At 40.8% G+C, this 23,581-nt stretch overlaps 1 protein-coding gene across 1 annotated transcript; it reads left to right on the top strand.

Annotated features, from left to right (window-relative positions):
* Positions 1 to 3,699: 3,699 nt before the first annotated feature.
* Positions 3,700 to 17,531, top strand: LOC101611978 (glutamine synthetase-like). Its single transcript, XM_045160068.1, has 2 exons — positions 3,700 to 3,756; positions 16,497 to 17,531. The coding sequence occupies exons 1-2, from the start codon at positions 3,700 to 3,702 to the stop codon at positions 17,529 to 17,531; spliced, it is 1,092 nt and encodes a 363-aa protein (XP_045016003.1).
* Positions 17,532 to 23,581: the final 6,050 nt, after the last annotated feature.

The following is a 23,581-nucleotide window of genomic DNA, read 5'->3' as shown; positions in this document are numbered from 1 at the left end:
TCATGATTTGCAGAGACTTTTAGCATACCAATAACTGGGGACTAACTCCACAATGCACGACCCATTTACATCAACAAGGAGGGTCTAATGGGAGGGGGTAGATCACAGATGAGCCTAAACAATGGTACCAAACTGCCTGTATTTGATGAAAAGAAAACTAATAAATCAAATTTAAAAAATAAATAAATAAAATGTGACAATTACATGGTCCTGAAAGTGGCATCTGTAGGGATGGTAGGAGCTCGGTGTTTTCTGTTTAGCATTCTTCATTGTAATCCAGCCTGCTGCAAAATTGCATGAAGGTTCAGAAGATGAAAAATTGAGAAATAAGTCCCTTAACTTTGACAATGTTGTTCTACTAAAATAAGATATGACAATAAATGATTTCCTCTCTACTATGTGATCAGAACTACACGTGGTATAAAGAAAACGTTGGAAGAATTCAGTGATGATACAATTTCCTCACTCATTTATTGCTAATCTCAATGTTCCAAACTTTGGTTATTTTTGTGTCATGATTTCTTAACAACTTATGTGAGGGCCAGAAAAGGATTGTCACTAGTCCAGCAGGATGCTGCACAGAGCAGTAGCTATATATCCTCCCATTCCATGCATCTATAATCTGAAAATAACGGGGAAAATAATGGCTAAGGACAATCCACTTACATGGGTATCCATTATTTCATAAAAAGAAGTAATGTAGGTAATTTTGATTTAAAATAATGACTGAACATAGGAACTGCTATGGTTTGGATTTGGCATATCCCTGAAGCTTATATGTAGGAGTCTTAGTTCCTACGTTGTGTCAATATTTAGGTGAAAACCTTAAGAGGCAGGCCTTAGATGGAAAAAGTAGGCTACTACAGGCTGTGTACTTAAATGCTGTGTCTAAAAATGCACCTCCCTCTGCCTCCTGTCCACCATGAGGTAAGCAGCCTCCACCACATGCTCCTATGGGATCATGTTTAAACTGGGATCATGTTTAAATAATATGCCATTAGAATGTAGCGTTTTATGGGAAGGAAATAAGCATTAAATTATGGCTATAAATAACTTTTGATACAAGTTATTTACTAGGAATCTATCCCCAAAATTCCATATACGCACAACCATATAAGTGCAAGGATATTTATTGCAGTATTACATATGAGATAAAAATGAAACATCTAAAATATCCATTAATTTAATATGTTCAAATAATTCATCTGAACTGTGGAATATACACATATATAATACCTTGATCCCATGTACCCTAATACATCCAAGAAAATTGTAATGCAAACAATTTTCAGTTAGCCACAAATATCTTACCCATATATGTAGTTTGGGGCAGAGGTGTGGTTGGGTAAAGATAGGGTCTCATTATGTAACCAAGACTGACATTGAATTTGTGGTTCTCCTGACTCAGCTTCCCAAGTTCTGGTATTAAAGAATATAATGTGGAGCTGGGCATGGTGGCACACACCTTTAATTCTAGCACTTGGGAGGCAGAGGTAGGAGGATTGCCATGAGTTTGAGGCCACCCTGAGATTACATAGTGAACTCCAGACCAGCCTGGGCTAGAGTGAAACCCTACCTCAGGGATAAAAAAAAGAAGAATACCATGTGCCACCATGACTGCCCTATTTATATTTTTCAGACACAAATATATGTGCACATAAAATTTTCAGTGCATGCAGAAAGATAAATACTATATGTCCAATCTCAATAACTGGGATTAATTAGAGATGAGTGCAAATAGTAGTCAGCATCAGGAATATGAGCATAAAACCAGAATGAGAGCTGGAGAGAGAAGAAAAAGGGAGAGAGGAGAAGGGGAGGAGCTACTTGACAGGTTAGGGGAAGGACAGATGATCAGGAGTGGGAAGAGACTGGAAGGGTAGGGGTAGGGAGCTTGGGGAGGGAATTACACAAAAGTTAAGACAACATGAATCAGTTCTATAGAAACACTCATTTTGGTTAGCATTCTACAATATATAGCCTCCAATAAAGGTGGAAAGAGAGGAGCCCAGAGAGACTCTGGACTCTGGCCAGTAAATCTCAGGCCCAGAAATAGGTTGCTCCCTAGGGTGAGCTGTTGGCTAGGGATACATTTGAGCCCCGCCCCCTGCAAACAATGTAGGCCATCACATTTTATTACCTGCCAGAGATAAAAGGTAAGATCCTATTGCTAAAGATAGCATATACTGTGGCCACAGGATATCAGAATATCATGCCTGAACCAAAAGAGAAACTAGCTCCCTCTTGACTAAAATGCTAGAAACTCCTATGAGAGCTGCTGGAAGAAAATGCTCATCAACATCATGAGTAAAGCAGGAGACCCTGCAGACTACAAAATCAAACAGCCAGACAAGAAGTACACACTTGCAATAGTAGAACGCAGCCTCTGCAAGTTAACTAACTGTTCCTTGATTGGACATGAGACCTGCTTATTGGGAAAGAACTCATATCTGGTACTGAAAACCAAGTCAGAATCCCATGGTCAGGAAACTCATATGTCAGAGAGAAGTCTCCACCACTCTCTGGGTAACAAGAATAGGCTTGCACACTAAAATGTGTCCTTTAACTCATACTACTCTCAGTCTTGGTTGAAGAATCTGTTTTGTTTTACAGATGGCAGAGAAAATGGAGGAGAACCAAGATCCACTGATAAGACATAAAGGCAGTCAACTGCCCACTACAAGACATGCCACCTCTACCACATGTTCCAGGCCCAGGACAAACTGCAGACATGAACTCTTCTCTTACCACTAACCTGACAACCAGCTCTAAGGCAATGGTATCAGGCATGGTGATAAATTAAAAACCATCAAAGCAGAAATCCAGAGGCTACAGAGAACTCAGCACTACATCAGACTGCCAAGAGGCCTTCCAGGGCTCGGGGAACTTTATGGAAGGGGTGGTGGAAAGATTTTAAGGTAAGGGCCACATAATGGGTAGGGATATTCTGAGGCACAGACACCCCCAATACCATAACTCTACTGAGGAGGGCTCCAGGAAAACAGCAGCAGGGGCAAGGAAATAAAAATGTATAATCTGTATATATATTATTTCAGTGCATGGAATGGGACCTAGAAGAGGCCCACCTCTTGTTGGAAGTGAAAACCACCTCTGGAGAAGTTGAAAGTAATGATCATGGCCATATGGAATAGTGGAAGGCAGAGACTTTGGTGCCACACGTCCTTAATTTGGAACCTGGCATGGACACTTAGCTGTGTCCTTTCCAATTTTCTCATTTTTGAAGTATGGCATGTACAAGAATATTGCTCAGAATAGTCTATTGATATAATAAGCCCTACATCAATTAGCAAGCATTCGCTGGTATTTTTAGGAGGGCTTTTCATTTTAATCCTGTAATTGATATTCTATTGAACTCTTGTACAATATATTAATGTTGCATTGTTTTGCATGGTAAAATAAAGAAGAGCAAATACAAAGTGTTGCTGTTACTGCATTCAGTTCCAGCACCTTCACTTCCTTTGCTGGTAAAGAGATTGGAGTATGCAGAGTAAATAATTACCCTCTTCTATCTCAAGGGCAGGGAGTGATTTCTCCTTGCTCTTAATGAACCCTGCAGTGCTGCATACACAGCAGGGGTGCACAAAATGTTTGCTGATAATGATAATGGTGAGGATGCTGATGGCTGTGACACACTGGAAAGCTTAATTTAAAAGCCAACAGGAAAATAAAACACCAACTATGACGCTTCCGAATTGTGTCATCCTGGGAAAAAAATTCTGTCTGATTATTAATAAGGTAATTCAGTTCACATTGTACTACTGATTGGTTTGGTGCCATTCTGGGTTTTGCTCATTAGCATGACCTAATTATTACTTCAAATGAACCAGGGGGCAGAACAAGGTCCGTTCTCTTATTCAGCCTGAAAAGTTTGTCTCCTGTAAGCAATTTTTTTAAATTAAATGCACAAGATGGCTGCTTTCAACCAAATTATATTTAATCCCTGCAGCAAGATTTATAATGCAGTGTTTTCTAGCTCCTTAAATCACAATGTTCCTTTGTTTCTATAACGTGACACCATTTCCCTCTGCATTTAGGTAGACTATGCATGGAGAGAATGATTTTATTGAAAGATTTTTGTGCTTCCCTATTCTAGACCTATCCTAGTTTGGGGGTGAGACTGCAACTACTAAGGTGTCAGCTATACTTCCTGTCTTCCACCAGCACTGAACACTATAATGATGGTTCCTATACCTCTGTCATCAAAGTCTGACATTAACCTCCTTGAAGCTAGTATGATGGTGAGCACAAGGACACCACATGCAAGAAACACAACAGAGAACACAAAATAAGATGGAGAGACTTCCTCAGTGGGACATTCACCTTCCATTGCTATTTAGAAAAAAAGAAGCCACATTGGCAGTGTGTGGAGGAAATGTTATGATAAGAAAAGATGAAGTAAGCTGGGCATGGTGGTGCATACCTTTAGTTCTAGCACTTGGGAGGCAGAGGTAGGAGGATTGCCAAGAGTTCACCACCCTGAGACTACATAGTGAATTCCAGGTCAGCCTGGACCAAAGTGAGACCCTACCTCAAAAACAAACAATGAAAAAAAGATGAACTAGTAATGGGATACCAACTGCTTGAAAGATGGAAGCAGAGAACCCAATGTAGAGAGAGCTTCGTCAGAGAGAGTGGGATGTCCATGTTATCAGATGATTCCTGAGGTGTTCCCACATGGCATGGGTCAGGTTGCCCAGGAGCTGGGGAGAATGACCAACGTGTCCACTGGAGCATAAATACAGCTCAGTAGAGTGCCAGCAGCAGAGCCAGATAAGACTGAACACTTCCTAGGAAACCACTCCCTGATGAGCTAGGGAGGTTTGCAAAGAAGCCACCCTGAGTCCATGAGGAAGCTGAATGATTGGCTGGGAAGACACAAGCTGGGGTAATGACAAAACTCACTGCATGGCTGAGGAGAGGTAAGTGCCACTTATAGAGAGCTGCACACTGCATAATCCAGAGGGACTAACCATTCCCCCAAACGTATGCGGGGGTAAAAATACCTTCCTCCTGCATTCTCCCTCCAGTGCCCTTTGTTGGTATTAATCCTAGTGTGCTTCCTGGCCAAGAACTGCCTACAATGCTGGTTTTCAGTAAGGCAGGGAAGAACAGGGAGAGCTTGATTCAGAGTTCAGAAAGAATAAACCAAGAACTGGTATACTAGCAAAGCCTAGAATATTGGAATTTACTTTTACTAAAGGAAATACTAGTGATTGCTTGCTTAGTATCTTAACAATTTAATTTTTAATTTACTTATTCAAGAATTATTTTATTAACCACCTTCCATTCAGTTGTCACTACTTTGACCATGGAACTAATAGCCAATGAGAGACATGATTAGCCCCTGATGGTTAATATTCTCCCTGGGGTTGTTAAGTTTACCCCCAGTTTGTTTAATATTTCTCCTATTCCCCCGATATACCTCCTTCCTTTGACTCTAATTCTTTTTCCCAGTATGCTTCACAGTCATGGGCTACTTGGGTACTTTAGACCTTGATATTTAGTCACCCCCCCCAGAAAAAAAACATTTTGCACCTTACTGCAGAATTTTGATATTTGGCCTCTTGCTTATGTAGGAAGCTAGAGTGTGGTGAAATCCTAAACTACAGCATTAGCAGTTGGAGACTAATCATCAAGGAAAGGGAGAAGACACTTCCCACTGGGAGTCTACTTCCAGACTTCATGGTAGGCTATGGGAAAAGAGAAAGTCTGCTTCATGCCTGGAGTCATCACATCCATACTCTATAACAGAAACAGGCAAAAAGCAGCAATATCAAGACCGTTTCTCTCCTACACTCATGGTCCTAGGAGTAGCCACGTGACTCACCCTCTGACATTTCCTGTTTCCCTAGAGTTTATTTGATTGACCTGTGCCTCTCCTAACCTTCTTGTTCAGTTGACAAGTTTTTGACAGCTATTGGCAGTAAAGGGCTCTCTATTTTCTCTATCCGACTCTCCCAAACAAGATCCCTGAGAGCCTAACTTAGGTGTAGAGCTGAAAGTGAAAGAGGGAGAAAAGGAGAGGTGGAGCAAGAGTAGCTTTGCTTTTCAGGGTTCCTTGTTTTATGCACACATTGCAGAGCCAACTCTGAACATTTGTGCTTCTATTTACAAAGCAATTTCTAAACTCAGGGCTGTATTCCTCACCCCATGCATTTTTAAAACCCCTTAGTACTAGACAAGGTAATATGCTGTTCACTATAGAAATCAATATAGAGACTCCTGAAAAAGGTGGAAATAGAGTTACTACCTGATCCAGAAATTTCTCTACTGGACATCTACCCTAAAGTCTTCACTCTCCACTGCGGAGATATTTGCTCAACCACGTTTATAGCTGCTCAATTCACAATAGCTAAGAACTGGAATCAATACAGATGTCCATCATTTAATGAGTGGACAATGAAGATGTGGTATAGATACACAGTGGAATTCTACTCAGCAGTAAGGAAAAATGATATAATGAAATTTATAGGAAAATTGATGATTTGGAACTGATCATACTAAGCAAACTCACCCAAGCGCAGAAAGACAAACACCATGTGTTCTCCCGTATCTGTAGTTCCTAAAGTGCAATAGCTTGAGTTGCTGGCATACCCGACAGACAATAGATGATAGGATGGGAGGGCTTGGGGGATGGGAGTAGGAGGGGGAAGATAAACACAAAAACAAACCCAAAATGAACTAATACCATAGAAAACTTCTTCCTGAAGAGCAGACTAAAGGATAAAACACTCAGTAAGAGAATGGAGGGATTGTCTGGTAAAAAGACCCCTGGAGAATGTGGGATGAAGCCTAACCTTAAAATATTTGACCCTGGCTTGTAACTCCCAGTACCAGATATTGGTTACAAACCACATTGAACTATTGATTGGAGGTCTTCAGACAAGACAGGCTTCTGTCAAGACACTTGATTACCCACCTAAGGTAAAGGTCAGATCATATCGCTGAAGACACCACATGCTGCTGACACAGAACTTCAAGAGATCTGACTGAATATGGAAGAAAGCCAGTTCTTAGATGCACAGCTTGTATACTGCTGAAGAGCACTGCATGAGTTTCTGAGAGAAAATTCCCAACAATATTGTGAGCAAGGAGGTGACCCTGCTATATGAAAGCAACCAGCCTGACAAGATGTACACACATCTGCAATAGTGGCACACAATCTAGGAGGGTAAACAATGGTTCTCTGATTGGCAAAAAGATCTGCTTAGTAGAAAGGAACCCATAGCTGGAACTGGAAACCAAGTCAGAATCCTATGAAGACCAAGATTTTGGACTCCAACAAGAAGCCCCCACTTGTCTTCGGCCAACAAAAATAAATAAATTAATTAATTAAAATCTCTCCAAATTAAAAATGCTTATACCCTTTAACCTATCTTGATCTCATTCTCCATTGGAGAATCTATTTTCCTTTTTCAGAAAGCAGCAACAACCAAGGACAATGAACACCTATCAACAAGACAAGGAAAGATAGCTGACTCCCTGTCAGCAGATGAACCACCCCTCACACAGTAGCTAGGGCCCAGGGGAGACCACAGAGGAACTGGAAACATGAGTCAGAGTGCTGCTTCCACAGTGATCCTGACAACCTGCACCAGGGTGATGGAGACAGACACTGAGGATACTCAAAATGTACCAAAGCAGAAATCCAAAACAGCTGCTGAGAACTCAGCACCAAAGCCCACTGAGGCTCGGGGAATTTTGCCAAAGAGGGGGTAGAAATGTAAGGGCCACAGGTTGGGAGGGAACATGCAGAGGCACTGCTCCCCCCACACAATGACTAACTGCTGCTCTCATGGCACATAACCATGGTAAACACCAGCCATACCACTAAGAAGGGCCCTCAGTGGGGGCAGGGAGTGAAGAAAAAAATGATGGTACCAACACATAATGTAACCATTCAAAGTTTCTACTAAAAATAATTTTTAAAAGCCTGTAAAAAATACCCATACTACTTGACTGGAAGTTTGAAGAGTATCTGAACAAATCCCTACTACTTGTTAATCATAGTCAAAAACAGTAAAAGCAAGTGCTAACTTAGCCAGTTTATATTTGGAGGATTAGCACCCACAATTTTTCATGTTATTGCAAATGGTTAAGAACCATTGAGAAATCCTGCCACTAGAGACAGTATATGTGCTATAAGCATTTAGTATTGTGTGAGCTAAGATGAATTTAGTTTAAAAATGAGGGAACTTAAGCTTGGATTTATTCCTATTTATAGAAGACAGACGGTAGAGTGTGAGTAAAGTAGGACCTGGCACCTGTTAGGACCTGCTACTAGCCTCCAGTCTCTCACATAATGGTCACCTGTTGAAAATAGGGACTAACGTGCATCAGGTAGATGTGAAAGATAAATTTTTTAGAAGACAGTTTGAGGACAGTTGTAGTTACCTTCCTGTTACTGAGGAAGCAACTGATTGGGGGGGGGGTTCCTTTTGAAATAGGGAAAACCTCTGCCCCTCCTCCAAAAAAATGATGGGAGGCAAGTGTAAGTGTAAGATATGGTCTTAGGTAGTCACGACTGGCTTCACACTTGCTATGTAGTTGAGGATAACCTTGAACTCCTGATCTTTGTGCTTCTGCCTCCCGAGTGCTGAGACTACAGGTGGGCACCAACACATCCAGTTACCTTGAGGAATTATAAACAAGCAAGTGATATGATTGCATTTGTGAACAGGAAGTTTTGTTTGTTCCACAAAGAATGAATTTCTTGGATGCAATGTAGAGCTCCCAAGTGAAGATGGGTGGATGTGTGGCATATTCATCCCGAGGTGATAGCAATGTAGATCCTGGGGTTTCTGGAGAGCTTGGCCTGCCTGTCTATCATGTGGGACAGTGTCATAGAATTACATGATGCTTCATGAAAGTCAACCTAAGCCAAGGAGTTTTATGTAAAGTTGCTTCAAGAACTGCCCCCACACAAACGATCAAATGTAACACCACAAGCCTGTAAATTAGATTATCTTATGGCTTACCCTCCAAGACCTTGTTCTAGTATTCCCAGGTTTTTTTAATTTAAAAAAAATTTTTTATTTATCTATTTGAGAGAGACAGACACAGAGAGAAAGGCAGAGAGGGGGGGGGGAGAGAGAGAGAGAGAGAGAGAGAGAGAGAGAGAGAGAGAGAGAGAGAGAGAGAGAGGGAGAGAATGGGCCCACCGGGACCTCCAGCCACCGCTAACGAACTCCAGATGCCTGCGCCCCCTTGTGCATCTGGCTAACGTGGGACCTGGGGAACCGAGCCTCGAACTGGGGTCCTTAGGCTTCACAGGCAAGCGCTTAACCGCTAAGCCATCTCTCCAGCCCTAGTATTCCCAGTTTTGAAGGCTAGAGGACTTCTTGGAAACCGAATGAATAAAAACTGAACATGCTGTCCCTCTGCACTTTTAGTGAGCACTCATGGTGATAGTAGATCACTCAGGATATGAATAGCATTCTTTGTGACAGAAGTGCATCAGTTGTGGTGGAAGGGCTTTGAGGGTTCTCTCCACTAGATCATAGTGCCAAGAGTCACAAGAAAATTGGTGATGTCTCCAGTGACACTGGTGATAAAATGGCTATTTTCACAGTTGTCATAAAAGTGTCCATAAAACATATTCCATCAGTGCAAATTTAAAAAAAAACAACAGCAAGGTGCATGATTTCCTGAGCTATCCAAGGTCCCACAGAAAGCTTTCCTAGGACAGGATTAATTGAAGAGAATCACCTTGAATATAGTTCCCAGCAGGGCATCACTTACTTATAGGAACAGGAAATATGTAGACCAATCGCTTACATCTAAAACTTTCTGATCGAAGAAAATATCCACTCAGATCAAGAGAGTCCCTGGAATTTAGTAGCTGGCACCAGCCTTCTCATCTGTTGTGGTAACAGACTGGTTGTGCCAGCCCCTTGTGAGACTACTAAATAAAAGCGGACAAAACCTGAAGGGTCTTATAGCTTCCTCCATCTCTAATACCAGTTTACAAAAGATATACTTGTCATAGCAAATCTTAGCTTAAAGGGAAGAAAGTAGCTGACGACTGACACAGACATGTTCCAAGAGCACAGGAAAGATCCCACAGGTCCCATAAGACAGCAAAGGCTTCAAGTAGAAGGGCACTAGCAATCCTTTACAAGTTCTAGAAAGTCCTAATTAGAATATTGGGATACATTATTAATAATGTATAATAAACAAAGAAAAACCCAGATGAGAGGAGCCAGAGAAATACTTCTGTAACTCAGTAATACATAGCTTGTGGAAATGGATTACCTATAACATGTACACAGAAGCTATGCAAAAATACAGTTAGCCCTATTTATCCAAGGGTTCCATACACCATGGGTTCAGCCAAACATGGACCAAAAATGCTTGGCCAAAAGATTCTGTTATGAACATGTGTAGCTTTTTGTTCTTGTCATTATTCTATGAATAACACAGTACAACTACTGCTTATATAGCATTTAAATTGTGTTATGTATTTAATCTAGACATTATTGAAAGTATTCATGAGGCTAAACACAGACAACATGTATTCTGTTATTTTTATGTGAGGGATTTGAGCGTACATGGGTTTTGCTGCCTGCAGACAACTTGGGAAACACCCCCCTTGGAACACCAAGGGATAACTGTACTTAATTAACTGTATAATATCTATAAATGTTATACCTACAAATATATGTGAGTATATATAAAATTTAATTGCCATATAGCTCTTCTACTCACATGTTAGTGAATTTAAATTTAGCAGCATTTTGTTTAAAGTGAACAGGCTCTCGACCCTCAATAACAATCAGTATTTTAATTTTATTTTTAAGAGAGAATATTCAGATACTATGGCAACATTTTTACTGACCTAGATTTGTTTCTGTAAAGAACTGAAAGGAGGAGTGAATATGCAAAACAGAAATCAAGAAGACTGATTTTTTTTCTGTTTCTATTGTATTTTGTTTATTTTGACATGTTTGATCCCATTAACTTTTTGTTTTTTAATATTACCTCTATATCATAACCTTTTAAAATTTTAATTTATTTATTTGACAGAGAGAAAGAGGAAAGAGACAAAGAGAGAGAGAGAATGGGTGTGCCAGGGCCTCTAGCCACTGCAAATGAACTCCTGATGCATGTGTCCCCTTGTGCATCTTGCTAACATGGGTCCTGGGGTATCAAATCTAGGTCCTTTGGCTTTGCAGGCAAATGCCTTAACTGTCAAGCCATCCTCCAGCCCCATATCATAGCCTTTTGACTTTCCTTAAAGAGTTAAATTATTTCTCAGTGTAAGTAATACACAATCCTTTACATACAGCTTATAAAAACAAGCCCTGGGCTGGAGAGATGGCTTAGCCATTAAGCGCTTGCCTGTGAAGCCTAAGGACCCCGGTTCGAGGCTCGGTTCCCCAGGTCCCACGTTAGCCAGATGCACAAGGGGGCGCACGCGTCTGGAGTTCATTTGCAGAGGCTGGAAGCCCTGGCGCGCCCATTCTCTCTCTCTCCCTGTCTTTCTCTCTGTGTCTGTCGCTCTCAAATAAATAAATAAATAAACAAAAAACAAGCCCTGGAAATTATGTATGGATGTCTGTGCATGTTTTCTCTTAATTGCCAAATTCAGTTCTAGTAGGAGAGATAGTAGCAACTGGACCTTATAGCACAGTTCTCTCTTTGTTTTTGAATAAATAACACTCAAGGTGGAGCAGTTGCAAGTGCACCCAGCTATGTGGTATTTTCCTGGCCTCGCTCACACTTACCCACAGCACAGTGATGAAATCCTCCCCCAGGGAACGTGGCTGCGGGAGCATTTTAATGTGCTTTCTGTGCCTCCACTGACTCTCGGTTCTCTCCTTCCTGCTTCCTGTGATAGGTCCAACTTCAGCACCCACCTTCCAGAGAGGGAAACCTCATGCCAAGGATGTCCAGTGTGAATATGCCATCCACCTCTTGTTATCTAGCAGCATTGGGACACACAAAAGAAACATCTATTTTACTTTCTTAAGCACCTTCATCTTTAGGCCTGGGGTATAGCAGCTTTTCTTGCACTCAAACTACAAACAACAAACTCTAGAAAATTGCCAGCCAAAAAGAAACAAGCAATAGAAGAGTGAAATGAAATAAAAACAAGAAAACACTCACCCTACCATGTCACTGTATCAAGAGAAGTGCACAGCTCTGTTTTTTTTTTTTTTTAATTTGGTGTGTCCCGCCCTTACTTTTTTCCCCCACATTTTTATTATTAACTTACATGATTATAAAAAAAATCCCATGGTAATACCCTCCTTCCCCGCACTTTCCCCTTTGAAACTTCATTCCCCATCATATCTCCTCCCCATCTCAATCAGTCTCTCTTTTATGTTGATGTCATGATCTTCTCCTCCTCTTATGATGCTCGTGTGTAGAAATGTCTAATTTGCTGTACAAAATGTCAGAAACTTCTTGAAGATATAGGAGGTTTGGCTCACCAAAATCTTTCCCTCACTAGAGGTTATGTATCTTGACATTTTTCTATGCACGTGTATGCTAGTGCCTCTATGAGGGTGCATGTGGAGGCTCTTCAGGAATGCTGTACAACTCCCTTGAAACAAGCTCTGTTTCTGGCCTGAGCTTACACCAATGTGTCTAGAACGGCAGGTCATGGAGCCCCAGAGATCCTTGTCTCTGTCCCACCCCCCAACACTGTCATCACAGGCAAGCACCACCACAGCTGAAATCTTTATGTGGGCTTAGGGGTCAAATGTAGGTCCCCATGCATGCAAGACAAGCACTTAACTATCCCCAGATTGATTTTGGCTTTTTTTTTTTTTTTTACTAACTAAATATATTCGGGGGCTAGTTCAGTTATAGAAATGACCTCAAATATTACTCAGTGGATTCAGTCTATATCTGCTAACGAACAGAAATATTGCTTTGATAACTATCTTCCCAGTTGGTATCCAAAGATTTCCATTCTGAAAAGACAGATCTCTCTTACAAATAAATAAATAAAAATATTTAGAAAATTAATATCAGTACATAGCATTTGATTCTATTGGCTAGTTTAGTAGGAATAAAAAACATACAGATTTTGTGCAATAAGACTGTTCAAAGACTCTAGGAGGTGTTTTTTAATTGTTTTTTCCTGAGGAAAAAGCATGAAGATTAATTAGTGTGCCATATGTCACCATTTCTGCACTGTTAAGCTAGGGGTAGCATCCTTGCAAATGGTTAGGAAGTTTTATATTTTTTACCCCTTCAGAGAATACTCATTGTTGTTTTACTTTTCCAGAGTAACAGATTTACATTATTTAGCACTGGGATAATCTACCAAAAAGTTAGCTAGAAAAAAGAAGGAATATCAATATAACCAAGCAAAGTTAATCACTTTAATAAATGATGCTGGAAAAACCGGAAATCTATATGAAAACAGTAAGTCTATTCGCAGACATTAGTCCTTCCAGGAAAATGAGCTCAAAATAGAGCACAAGCCTGAATGTAAAATATATGACTAAGAAACCCTAGAAAATAATATAAGTAAAAATACAGATGGCCTAGGATTTGATGATGACATTTCAGATATAATAACAAAAGGTCAGCTTTGTGTTAAAAAGGAATTGATGGATGGAAATAAAAAATGAAGGAATCTGTACTTCATTTAAATTGAAAATATCTTCTCTGAGAAAGATAGTTTCACAAAAAGCCACATACTGACACAAAAATATTTGCAGTGGGTGTATCTGATAAAGGACTACTGAAAGGATTACTATTCAAAATGTACAAGGAAACCTTAAGACAGTCATAAGAAAACAAACCCAATTAAAAATTAGACCAAAGATCTTAATAGACTCCTCAGCAAAGATGTGTGGATAACCTTTAGTTTCTGGAAAGATACTGCACATTGGTTGTCATCCAGGAAATATGTCAGTTGAGACAACACTGAAATCCACTACTTACTTATGAGAGTGACCAAAATCTATAATTTAATAACATCCAGTATTGTCAAAGATGTGGAGCACCAGGAGCTCTCCTACGGTGTTTAGGATGGTGCTAGGTCAGCCACTTTGGAAAACTGGGTATTTCTTGAAAGCAAAACCTACTCTTACCAGACATATGAGCCAGCTGGGTATTTCTTGAAAGCAAAACCTATTCTTACCAGACATATGAGCAGTATGCTCATATAGCTACTCAAAGCAGCAGAAAGCTTATGTACACCAAAAAAAGGGGGGGAGCTGGACAGATGGCTTAGTGGTTAAGCACTGGCCTGTGAAGCCTAAGGACCTGGTTCAAGGCTCAATTCCCCAGGACCCACGCTAGCCAGATGCACAAGGGGGCGCGCGTCTGGAGTTCGCTTGCAGTGGCTGGAGGCCCTGGCATGCCCATTCTCCCTCTTTCTCTCTCTATCTCTCTGTCTCTATCAAATAAATAAATAAATGAACAAAAATTATTTTTTTAAAAAAAGCCTGGTCCTGAATACTTATGGCAAATTTATTTATAATTGAGGAAACTTGGAAGAAACCAAGTTGTTTTTGAGTAGGTGAATGGATAAACTGGTGTATCCATCCAGTAGAATATTAGTTTTGGAAAGAAATGAGCTACCAAAACCATGAAAGACATCAATCCCAAAAGGTGATGTACTAAGTGATCCCAGTGATGCAATGTTCTGAAAAATAGCAACAACCTTCAGAAGCAGTAAAAGGTTAGCATTTGTTGGGGGGCTGTGGTAGTAAATTTGAGAAGCAAAGAGATTTTAGTTATTTCAAATGATCTGTATGATACGTTAATGATGAATGCATGTCATGACTAATACATATGCGGAAGCTAATAGAACGCATGACACTTGTGAGCTGCAGTCTTGGCACAATATTATACATCACTTATAACACAGGAACCTCCCTCACAGGGGACACTGACCACAGTGGATCTGCAGATGGGCAGGATTGGGGTATGTATAGGAAACCTCTGTACCTTTTGTTTAATTTTCACTGAAAGCTTTAAAAAACTCTCTAAAAGCAAGTATACTTGTTAAACGATTAGCTATTTATATTTAAGGACACATCTGTTTTCAATGCCTTAAAATATCTCCTTATTGCTATATTATTGTAAATCATTCATCATAAAGGTCTCAAATTTACAGAGTACTGCTTTTAGAAATCTCTTTTAAAGTTTATTTATGCCACTTTAAATTGGTAATATACACTATATTAATGTGTTGACAAAAACAGAATTTTAAAGACTGTCTGAATATCACATAGCCAGATGGTGTGTGCTTTAAGTCCTGAGATAGATTTTTGTATTAGGGAAGTAATACCGTCTGAAAAATTCTAGAAGAGAACTCTAGTGTACACTGGGTTAGTCAGGAAGCATAGGGACTCAGTGGATTAAGATGTCACTGTCCCAGGACTCTAGATGGTGCATTGAAACTCCTAACCAATATTATAGAAATGTAATCAGCACCTCCAAAGTAACATAACTAAAACCAGACTCCTAACATTTACCATACAATTTGTTTTCAGTTTTCTCAAGATGCTAGAATTTGAACTGTCAGTATGTATTTGATTTTCTCTTCCTCTTACAATCCACCAGAAAGTTTTATTCCATTTCAAAATCTCTTTAGAATCCAAGCATTCTTATAGTATGCCAGTTGATACCACCCACTACCAGGCTGACTGAAAGAATGCTTTCATTCCTTTCTCTAGTTACTATATACATGTACGTTTCCTTCCTCTCTTGGCTTGGATCTCTTTCTTATTTACTTATTCATATTTTCCAAATCTCAGTTTTAAAATATTTATGTATTTATTAAGACAGAGAGAGAGAGAATGGGCATGGACATACCAGGTCCTGTATCTACTGCAAACAAACTCCAGATGCATGTACCACCTTGTGCATCTGGCTTACATGGGTACTGGGAAATCAAGCCTGGGTCCTTAGCTTTGCAGGCAAGCATCTTAACCAGTAAACCATCTTTCCAGCCTACAAATACAATTTTAACTGGATTTGTTTACCAAAGGACAGAGGTTGAAGCAGAAGGAAATGGATACTTTTAGGAATTCATCTAAGACTACTGGTTAGTACAAGCCAATTGTAGTCATTGATGACATTTTTCTTTTATATTCGCTAATTTAAATTTAAATTGTGGGGCTGGAGAGATGGCTTAGCGGTTAAGCACTTGCCTGTGAAGCCTAAGGACCCCAGTTCGAGGCTTAATTCTCCTGACCCACGTTAGCCAGATGCACAAGGGGGTCTGGAGTTTGTTTGCAGTGGCTAGAAGCCCTGGCACAACCATTCTCTCTCTCTCTTTCTGCCTCCTTCTTTCTCTCTGTTGCTTTCAAATAAAGAAATAAAAATAAACAAAAAATAAATAAAGTTAAATTGTGTATAGATAGAAGAATGAAATAGACTGAGATATTCAGGTATTCACCCCAGTGATGTGACTTAAGGAAAAAGAAAAGACAGAAACCCTTTATGTTAGACTTATACTATAGTTAAAAATTTGTGATCATCTCAAAAAAAAATTTTTGAGGCAGAGCCGAGAATGGGAGCTGAGCGCAGCGTCTGAACCATACACCAATCTCCTCTCCGCGCTCTCTCCACCTCGCTCTCGCCGCCTGCCCACCTTCCTCCCCGCCGGCCTGCGGCCGCCCAGAACGCCTTCCACCATGGCCACCTCAGCAAGTTCCAACTTGAACAAAGGCATCCAGCAGCTGTACATGGCCCTGCCTCGGGGTGAGAAAGTCCAAACCATGTATGTCTGGATCGATGGTACCGGAGAAGGGCTGCGCTGCAAAACCCGCACCCTGGACTGTGAGCCCAAGTGTGTAGAAGAGTTACCAGAATGGAATTTTGATGGCTCCAGCACTTTCCAGTCTGAAGGCTCCAGCAGTGACATGTACCTCCTCCCAGTTGCCATGTTTCGAGACCCTTTCCGCAGGGATCCTAACAAGCTGGTGTTCTGTGAAGTTTTCAAGTATAATCGGAAGCCTGCCAAGACCAATTTAAGGCACACCTGTAAGTGGATCATGGACATGGTCAGCAACCAGCACCCCTGGTTTGGAATGGAGCAGGAATGCACTCTCATGGAGACAGATGGGCACCCCTTTGGTTGGCCTTCCAATGGCTTCCCTGGGCCCCAAGGCCCTTATTACTGTGGCGTGGGAGCTGACAAAGCCTATGGCAGACACATGGTGGAGGCTCACTACCGGGCCTGCTTGTATGCTGGAGTCAAGATCACAGGAACAAATGCCGAGGTCATGCCTGCCCAGTGGGGATTCCAAACTGGACCCTGTGAAGGAATCTGCATGGGAGATCACCTGTGGGTGGCCTGCTTTATCTTACATCGTGTATGTGAAGGCTCAGGCTGCCATACCAACTTGAGCAGGAAGGCCATGCGGGAGGAAAATTGCCTGAAGTACATTGAGGAGGCCATTGAGAAACTCAGCAAGCGGCACCAGTACCACATCCGTGCCTACAATCCCAAGGGAGGCCTGGGCAATGCCCGCCGCCTGACTGGCTTCCACGAGACCTCCAACATCAACGACTTTTCCGCCGGTGTTGCCAACTGAAGGGCCAGCATACGCATTCCCGGTCTGTCGACCAGGAGAAGAGGGGTAATTTCGAAGACGGGCGCCCTTCTGCCAACTGCAACCCCTTTGCAGTGACAGAGGCCATCATCCATAGGTGTCTTCTCAAGGAGACTGGCGATGAGTCCTTCCAGTACAAAAACTAAGGGGACAATGCTTCCAGTGACTGAGCCCTTCCCAGCTCTTCATCCCACTGCAACTCTCCCTCTCCCTGGTGTCTTAATTATCCTCATTACTCGAAAGTGGGATTTCAAGGTCTTTTTATTCCTCATGCCCAGTGAACCTTGTTTTTCCTTGGTCAGGATAGAGGGGTCAAGTTCTTAATCTCCCATGTACCCAGCCCCCGTTTTCTTCCTTTCTGATGTGCGGGTGGGGGCAGGGAAAGGTGGTGACTGCTTCTCTCTGGAGGTGTCCTTGTCTGGTAGATGTCACTTCCACACAAAGCAGCGTGTGAAGGAGGGGAGAACTTCCTCTAAAGGACAGCTGAAAGGGCAGGCCTGACTACTTAGGATGGCATGTCTCCTTCAATTCTTAAGATTAAGCCAACTCTCACTAGTGGAAGTTAGGAGAAGAGCAAGAACTGGGGGTTAGTTTACCTCTTGTGTTTCTCTTGCTTGGAGCCACACACACCCTTCACAAACAGCAGCTCAGCGACAACAGATGGCTGTCCTACCTTAAGAGAAGAAAAGTTCTTTACTGCTTGGTCCTCCATTTATAACACAAAGCAAAGTAGTATTTTTTTTTAATTTTATTTATTTATTTATTTGAGAGCAACAGACACAGAGAGAAAGACAGATAGAGGGAGAGAGAGAGAATGGGCGCACCAGGGCTTCCAGCCTCTGCAAACGAACTCCAGACGCGTGTGCCCCCTTGTGCATCTGGCTAACGTGAGACCTGGGGAAACAAGCCTCGAACCGGGGTCCTTAGGTTTCATAGGCAAGCGCTTAACCGCCAAGCCATCTCTCCAGCCCCAAAGTAGCATTTTTATATTTAAATGTAAAAACAAAAAAATTATATAAGGGTTGTGGATATGTGTGTTTTTCTAAAGAAAACAAACATCCTGGTCACTGGGTGCCAAATGTGAGGTAAATTATTTGGTTCAAGGGTCCCCTTTGTAAGTAAAGGAAGTAGCAGTGGGGAGCACAGTACTAGAAAAATTGGTTATTTGGGACTGTTTCTCATTTTACCAGGATTTCCCTGCCCATTTTTTTGCAGGCGATAGGTACAAATTACTTGCAGTCTCTGAGCCCCGTGTCTAACTCTAGAAGACACAGACACACTTGTCCACACGTGGGTTTAGAAGTATGTGTTGGCTGGTCAACTTTGTTACTGACAAGGGGGTGTTGGGGTTATTTTTTGGTGGGATTTTAGCATGTCACTAAAGCAGGCCTTTTGATATATTAAATTTTTTAAAGCAAAACAAGTTTTAGATTTTAATCAGATTTGTGGGGTTTCTAAGTCTAGTTTTACAGAATTGCCTGTTTGCTTCAACCGTCTTTCCACTTGCTTCTTGGCGGAGCTGGGGACAGACCTGGAGTTAAAACACTTGTAATTTTGTATTCTAGTGTCTTGTTCTCCCAGCAAAATGTTCTTGTTTGTTAAAATTCCTTAGGGAGTAGTCTTTCCTATCATAATAAACACGCCCAGCCCCTTCAAAAAAAATTTTTTTTTGAAAAGTTAAAGGTCAACATTGTAAGAAGGTATTCATGTTATTTGAACTACTTTATAGTTTTCCAATGATAAGTTTCAACTTGCATCATGTATTATAAATTGTTTATGCTGAACTTTGATATTATAACAGAAATTAAGACCACACAATCTACAGCAGGCTGTCTGGGATCAAATCCAAGCTGTCATTTCCTATCTGTGCTTCTGGGATAATTGTCTATGTTTACTATTCTTTAGATTATTCATTTATAACAACCCAGAAAAGAGTGAGTTAGCCTAGTACATCATATGGGAGGAAAGAGTTTATTTTTGGCTTAAAGTTCCCAGGAGACACCTATCATGGCAGGGAAAGCACAGCAGGAGCAGACAGCCAGCATCACATCTTCACATCAGGCAAGAAGTAGAGAAGGCAGCCAGCATCAAGGGGAACTGTGCTACCACACCTCAAGGGCTGCCTGCCCCTAGTGGCATGCTTTCTCCAGTGACCTTCCACCTCCCCAAGGTTACCCAACAGCACTAGCATCTGGGGTCTAACACAGGATCATGAAGGAAATTTGCATTCAAGCTAGGACACTCTCTATCCCACACTCTTACTTTTCTATGTCTGAGTAATGCATCCATTGCTAAATCAAGGGAAAAATATGTTAAGGATTTCACATGTAGCCACAAAGTGGACTGCAGTGACATAGATATTGTTGGGGATTATCAATGACATATAGATGGATTTGTTTATCAACACAAAAGTTGAATTTTTTAAAAAGGTTTGATTAAGTTCTCATTTTATTTTTAATATTTTATTTGATTTATTTATGAGAGAGAGAGAAAGAGGCAGAGAGAGAGAGAGAGAGAGAGAGAATGGATATGTCAGAGCCTCTAGTCACTCCAAACAAACTCCATATGAATGAGTCACCTTGTGCATCTGGCTTTATGTGGATACTAGGGCATTGAATCTGGGTTCAATTCAATTCATATTAACTGATACATGCTGAGTACTTCAAATACTAACAAAAGAACAGGGTGTATTACAATAATATTAATATTTTGTAAAGCCATGGTTCATGATGTTTTTATAATAAGTACAGTTTTCATTGTATCCACATTAAATTTTTGGTCGTTTATTATAAGCCTAAAAATTGCATTTGTCTTTCAGGCCTTAACAGTGGTCTACAATTGGTATGAACACAGAAACATTTTGCTGCGAAGAAGTTGGAAATTGCTTGATACTGCAGTTTCAAAGCAATGCGTGTTAGCCAATAGCACACTTGGGACAGTACTTCTGAGAAGTTATATGAACCAGCTTAGATTATAAAAGGAAGTACTGTGGTTGTCTGGCAACAGGCTATTTTCTAAGAAGGCTGTTTTAATGAAATACTGTCTCAATGTTTTAGGCTGGTGATTTTTGGTTCATTATCAAAGAAATATAGAAGGTTTCCTACTCAGACCCTTATGCCAAAAATTAGACCTCCACAATAGAGGCTCCGAAAATTCCCATGATGTCAGTTCACTGAACAGTTTTCAAAGACAGCAGTAGACCATAGCTGTGCCTTACTAGAAATCTTCCCAGAAAGTGGAGGAGAGTTCTGCTGCCTCAATCCACAGGATAAATTAATGGATCACAGTCAGCAAAGCACTGCCCATGGATTGTTCTTTAACTGAAGAATGCCTAGATCAGGTGCTGAGGAGAAGTACCTTAATTGATTAATTGCAAATATGAGGACCAGAATTCAATCCTCAGAACCAACCTAGAAATGGTAAATGAGGGCTGAAGAGGTGGCTTAGCAGTGAAGGTGTTTGCCTACAAAGCCAAAGGACCCAGGTTTGATTCCCCAGAACCCATGTAAGCCAGATGCTTAAGGTGGCGCATACGTCTGGAGTTCATTTGCAGCAGCTGGAGACACTGGAATGCTCATTCTCTCTCTATCTGCTTCCCTTCCTCTCTGTCTCTATCTCTCTCTCCTTCTTTTTCTTTCTCAAACAAATAAATAAATAAAAATATAATATTTTTTTAAAAATGGTGAGGGGCAAAGAGATGGTTCAGCAGTTAAGGTGTTTGCCCATAAAGCCTAATGACCTGAGTTTAGAATTCCCCAAAAGCCATGTACAAAGGTAGATGCACAAAGTGGCACATGTGTCTGGAGTTTGTTTGCAGTGGCTTGAGGCCCTAGTGCACTCATTCTCTTTCTTTGTTGATGGAGCATATCTTTAACCCTAGCACTTGAGAGGTTGAGGTAAGAGGATCACTGTGAGTTTGACATAATGAATTCCAGGTCAGTCTGGGCTACAGCGAGACCCTGCCTAAAAAAAAAAAAAAAAAAAAAAGCTAGGTATGATGGTGACACCTGGAATCCCAGCACTCGGGAAGGGAGACAGGAGGATTCCTGCTTTAGTCTGGCAAAATGTCTACTTAGTCTGAAGAATCACTGAGCTCCAGGTGTGGCAAGAAACTCTTTCTCAAAATAAGGTAGATGACATTCCTGAAGATGACACCTAAAGTTGCCCTCTGGCCTTCATAGGCACATGCACACATGTGCAAACACATCTGCACACATGTGCACATGCACACATATATACAAAAATAATGCCTTCCTTATACTGTTTTCAGCAGAAACAGATTTGACTCTTTCTAGATGAGCCATATACTAAGCCAGTGATATAAATCCTAAAGGATGATTTTAAAGAGTCAGGCAAGGAAGTTCTGAGCATCGTATCCTTGGAAAGGTGTGCTTTCAGTGGAGCGTGGATTAAGCTCAGGAAGAAGCAGTGGGGGAGGTAGAAGAACACCGGCGCCATGGGGCTTCATCTGCTAAGACAGCTTTATACACACGCAGCTAGTGAATGGCCTCGGCACCGTCTGCCTCTTGTGCTACACTGTTCAGCTTGTTGCCAATTAGCAAGAAATTGACTCAGAAAACTGCATGGGAATCAAGACAATTGCCACTGAAGGAGAGCATCGTGGGTTGAGTAAAATAAACAGTAGGAACTCTCTTCCTCCTCTAGACTATTGCTCTTTCAATTTCCGTCTGCATCTGCCACTATTGAGCATTTCATTGCAATGATCTATCTACACTTAGACTGTGAAGTCCTTAAGGTTAATGTATAATATTAATATTCCTATCCAGATCACAGCACACACAGTGGCTGTTATATTATAGATTTGCTCACTTAGCATAAGTTTTTATGTTATTTATTAATTCTGGTAAGAAAAGCAATTGATCATCAGCCAATTTTTCTCCTTTCCTGCCCTCTGGAAGTATACATTAATCTTTTGGTTTCCCTAGAAAACACCGCTTCTAAACTATATCTTCCCTTGAGATATTTGCTATTCAAAGCAGTGTGACAAGATGTACAGTGGCATCCTGTCCTCCACTGGTAGTATCTGTCTAACCACTGTCCACTGTTGTCACTCAAGGACCAGAAGCATTCTTTTTTTTTTTTTTTTTTGCTTTTTTAGGGGAGAGAAAGAGGAGGAAGAAGCATTTAGAGTGAGAATGGGTGTACCAAGGCCAAGGCCTCCAGCTACTGCAAATGAACCCAGGCACATGAGCCACCTGTATATCTGGTTTATATGGGTCCTGGGGTATTGAAACTGGATCCTTAGTCTTTGCAGAGAAGCACATTAACCACTGACCCATCTCTTCAGCCCCCTGAAGAACTCTCTTTTTTTTGCTGAGAACTCACAACCCTCCAAAAGAATTTGTGTTTCTTGAGACCAACATGAAAAACTTCAAAATTTCTAACATTTTATAATCCTAGAATTCATTTCTCACTCTTCATTTGCATCTCTTTGAAGAATGAAGTCAAAGGAATGCATGAGCTCACTCCTACTTGTGTTTCTTATTACTTAATACTTATCATCAAAATAGACCTTTTTGTTTCCCATATGCTCTGTTTTCCAGATATGAATTGTCAGAAATTCTGCAGGATTTGAACAGAATATTTTCCTAAGTCAAATACATTTTTCTAATATTCAAAAACATATTGTAATATTGAAACAATTCTATCACTCTTCCTGAATGCAGATGAATAGGCTAATGTGTTACTTGTATATTAATGCTGCATACTGGCCGCTGATATTTATAGCTAAGCTTTCGAGCAAGAACTGCTGTTCCCACACATAACAATTTCCTTCCTGTTTACCACAGCATTTTCTATACCAGATTCATATGACCTAAAAATAGAATTTCTTCAATTCTGGTCATTTGTCCAATTTTCAACTTTGGCAGCATGCCTTTCTTTTCTCTGTTCACCCACAAAGTAATTGTGACCAGAGTCCTACTTGACAGTTGCAAATACAGAATATCTTTCAAAATAAAATTTATCACCACAAATTTAAATTATAGTTATGCTAATGATAGTATTATTGT

This window comes from Jaculus jaculus, chromosome 10, assembly GCF_020740685.1.
Source record: "Jaculus jaculus isolate mJacJac1 chromosome 10, mJacJac1.mat.Y.cur, whole genome shotgun sequence".
Lineage (NCBI taxonomy): Eukaryota > Metazoa > Chordata > Mammalia > Rodentia > Dipodidae > Jaculus > Jaculus jaculus.
The sequence above is the reverse complement of the archived record's forward strand: the minus strand, read 5'-3'. Positions and strand labels throughout refer to the sequence as shown.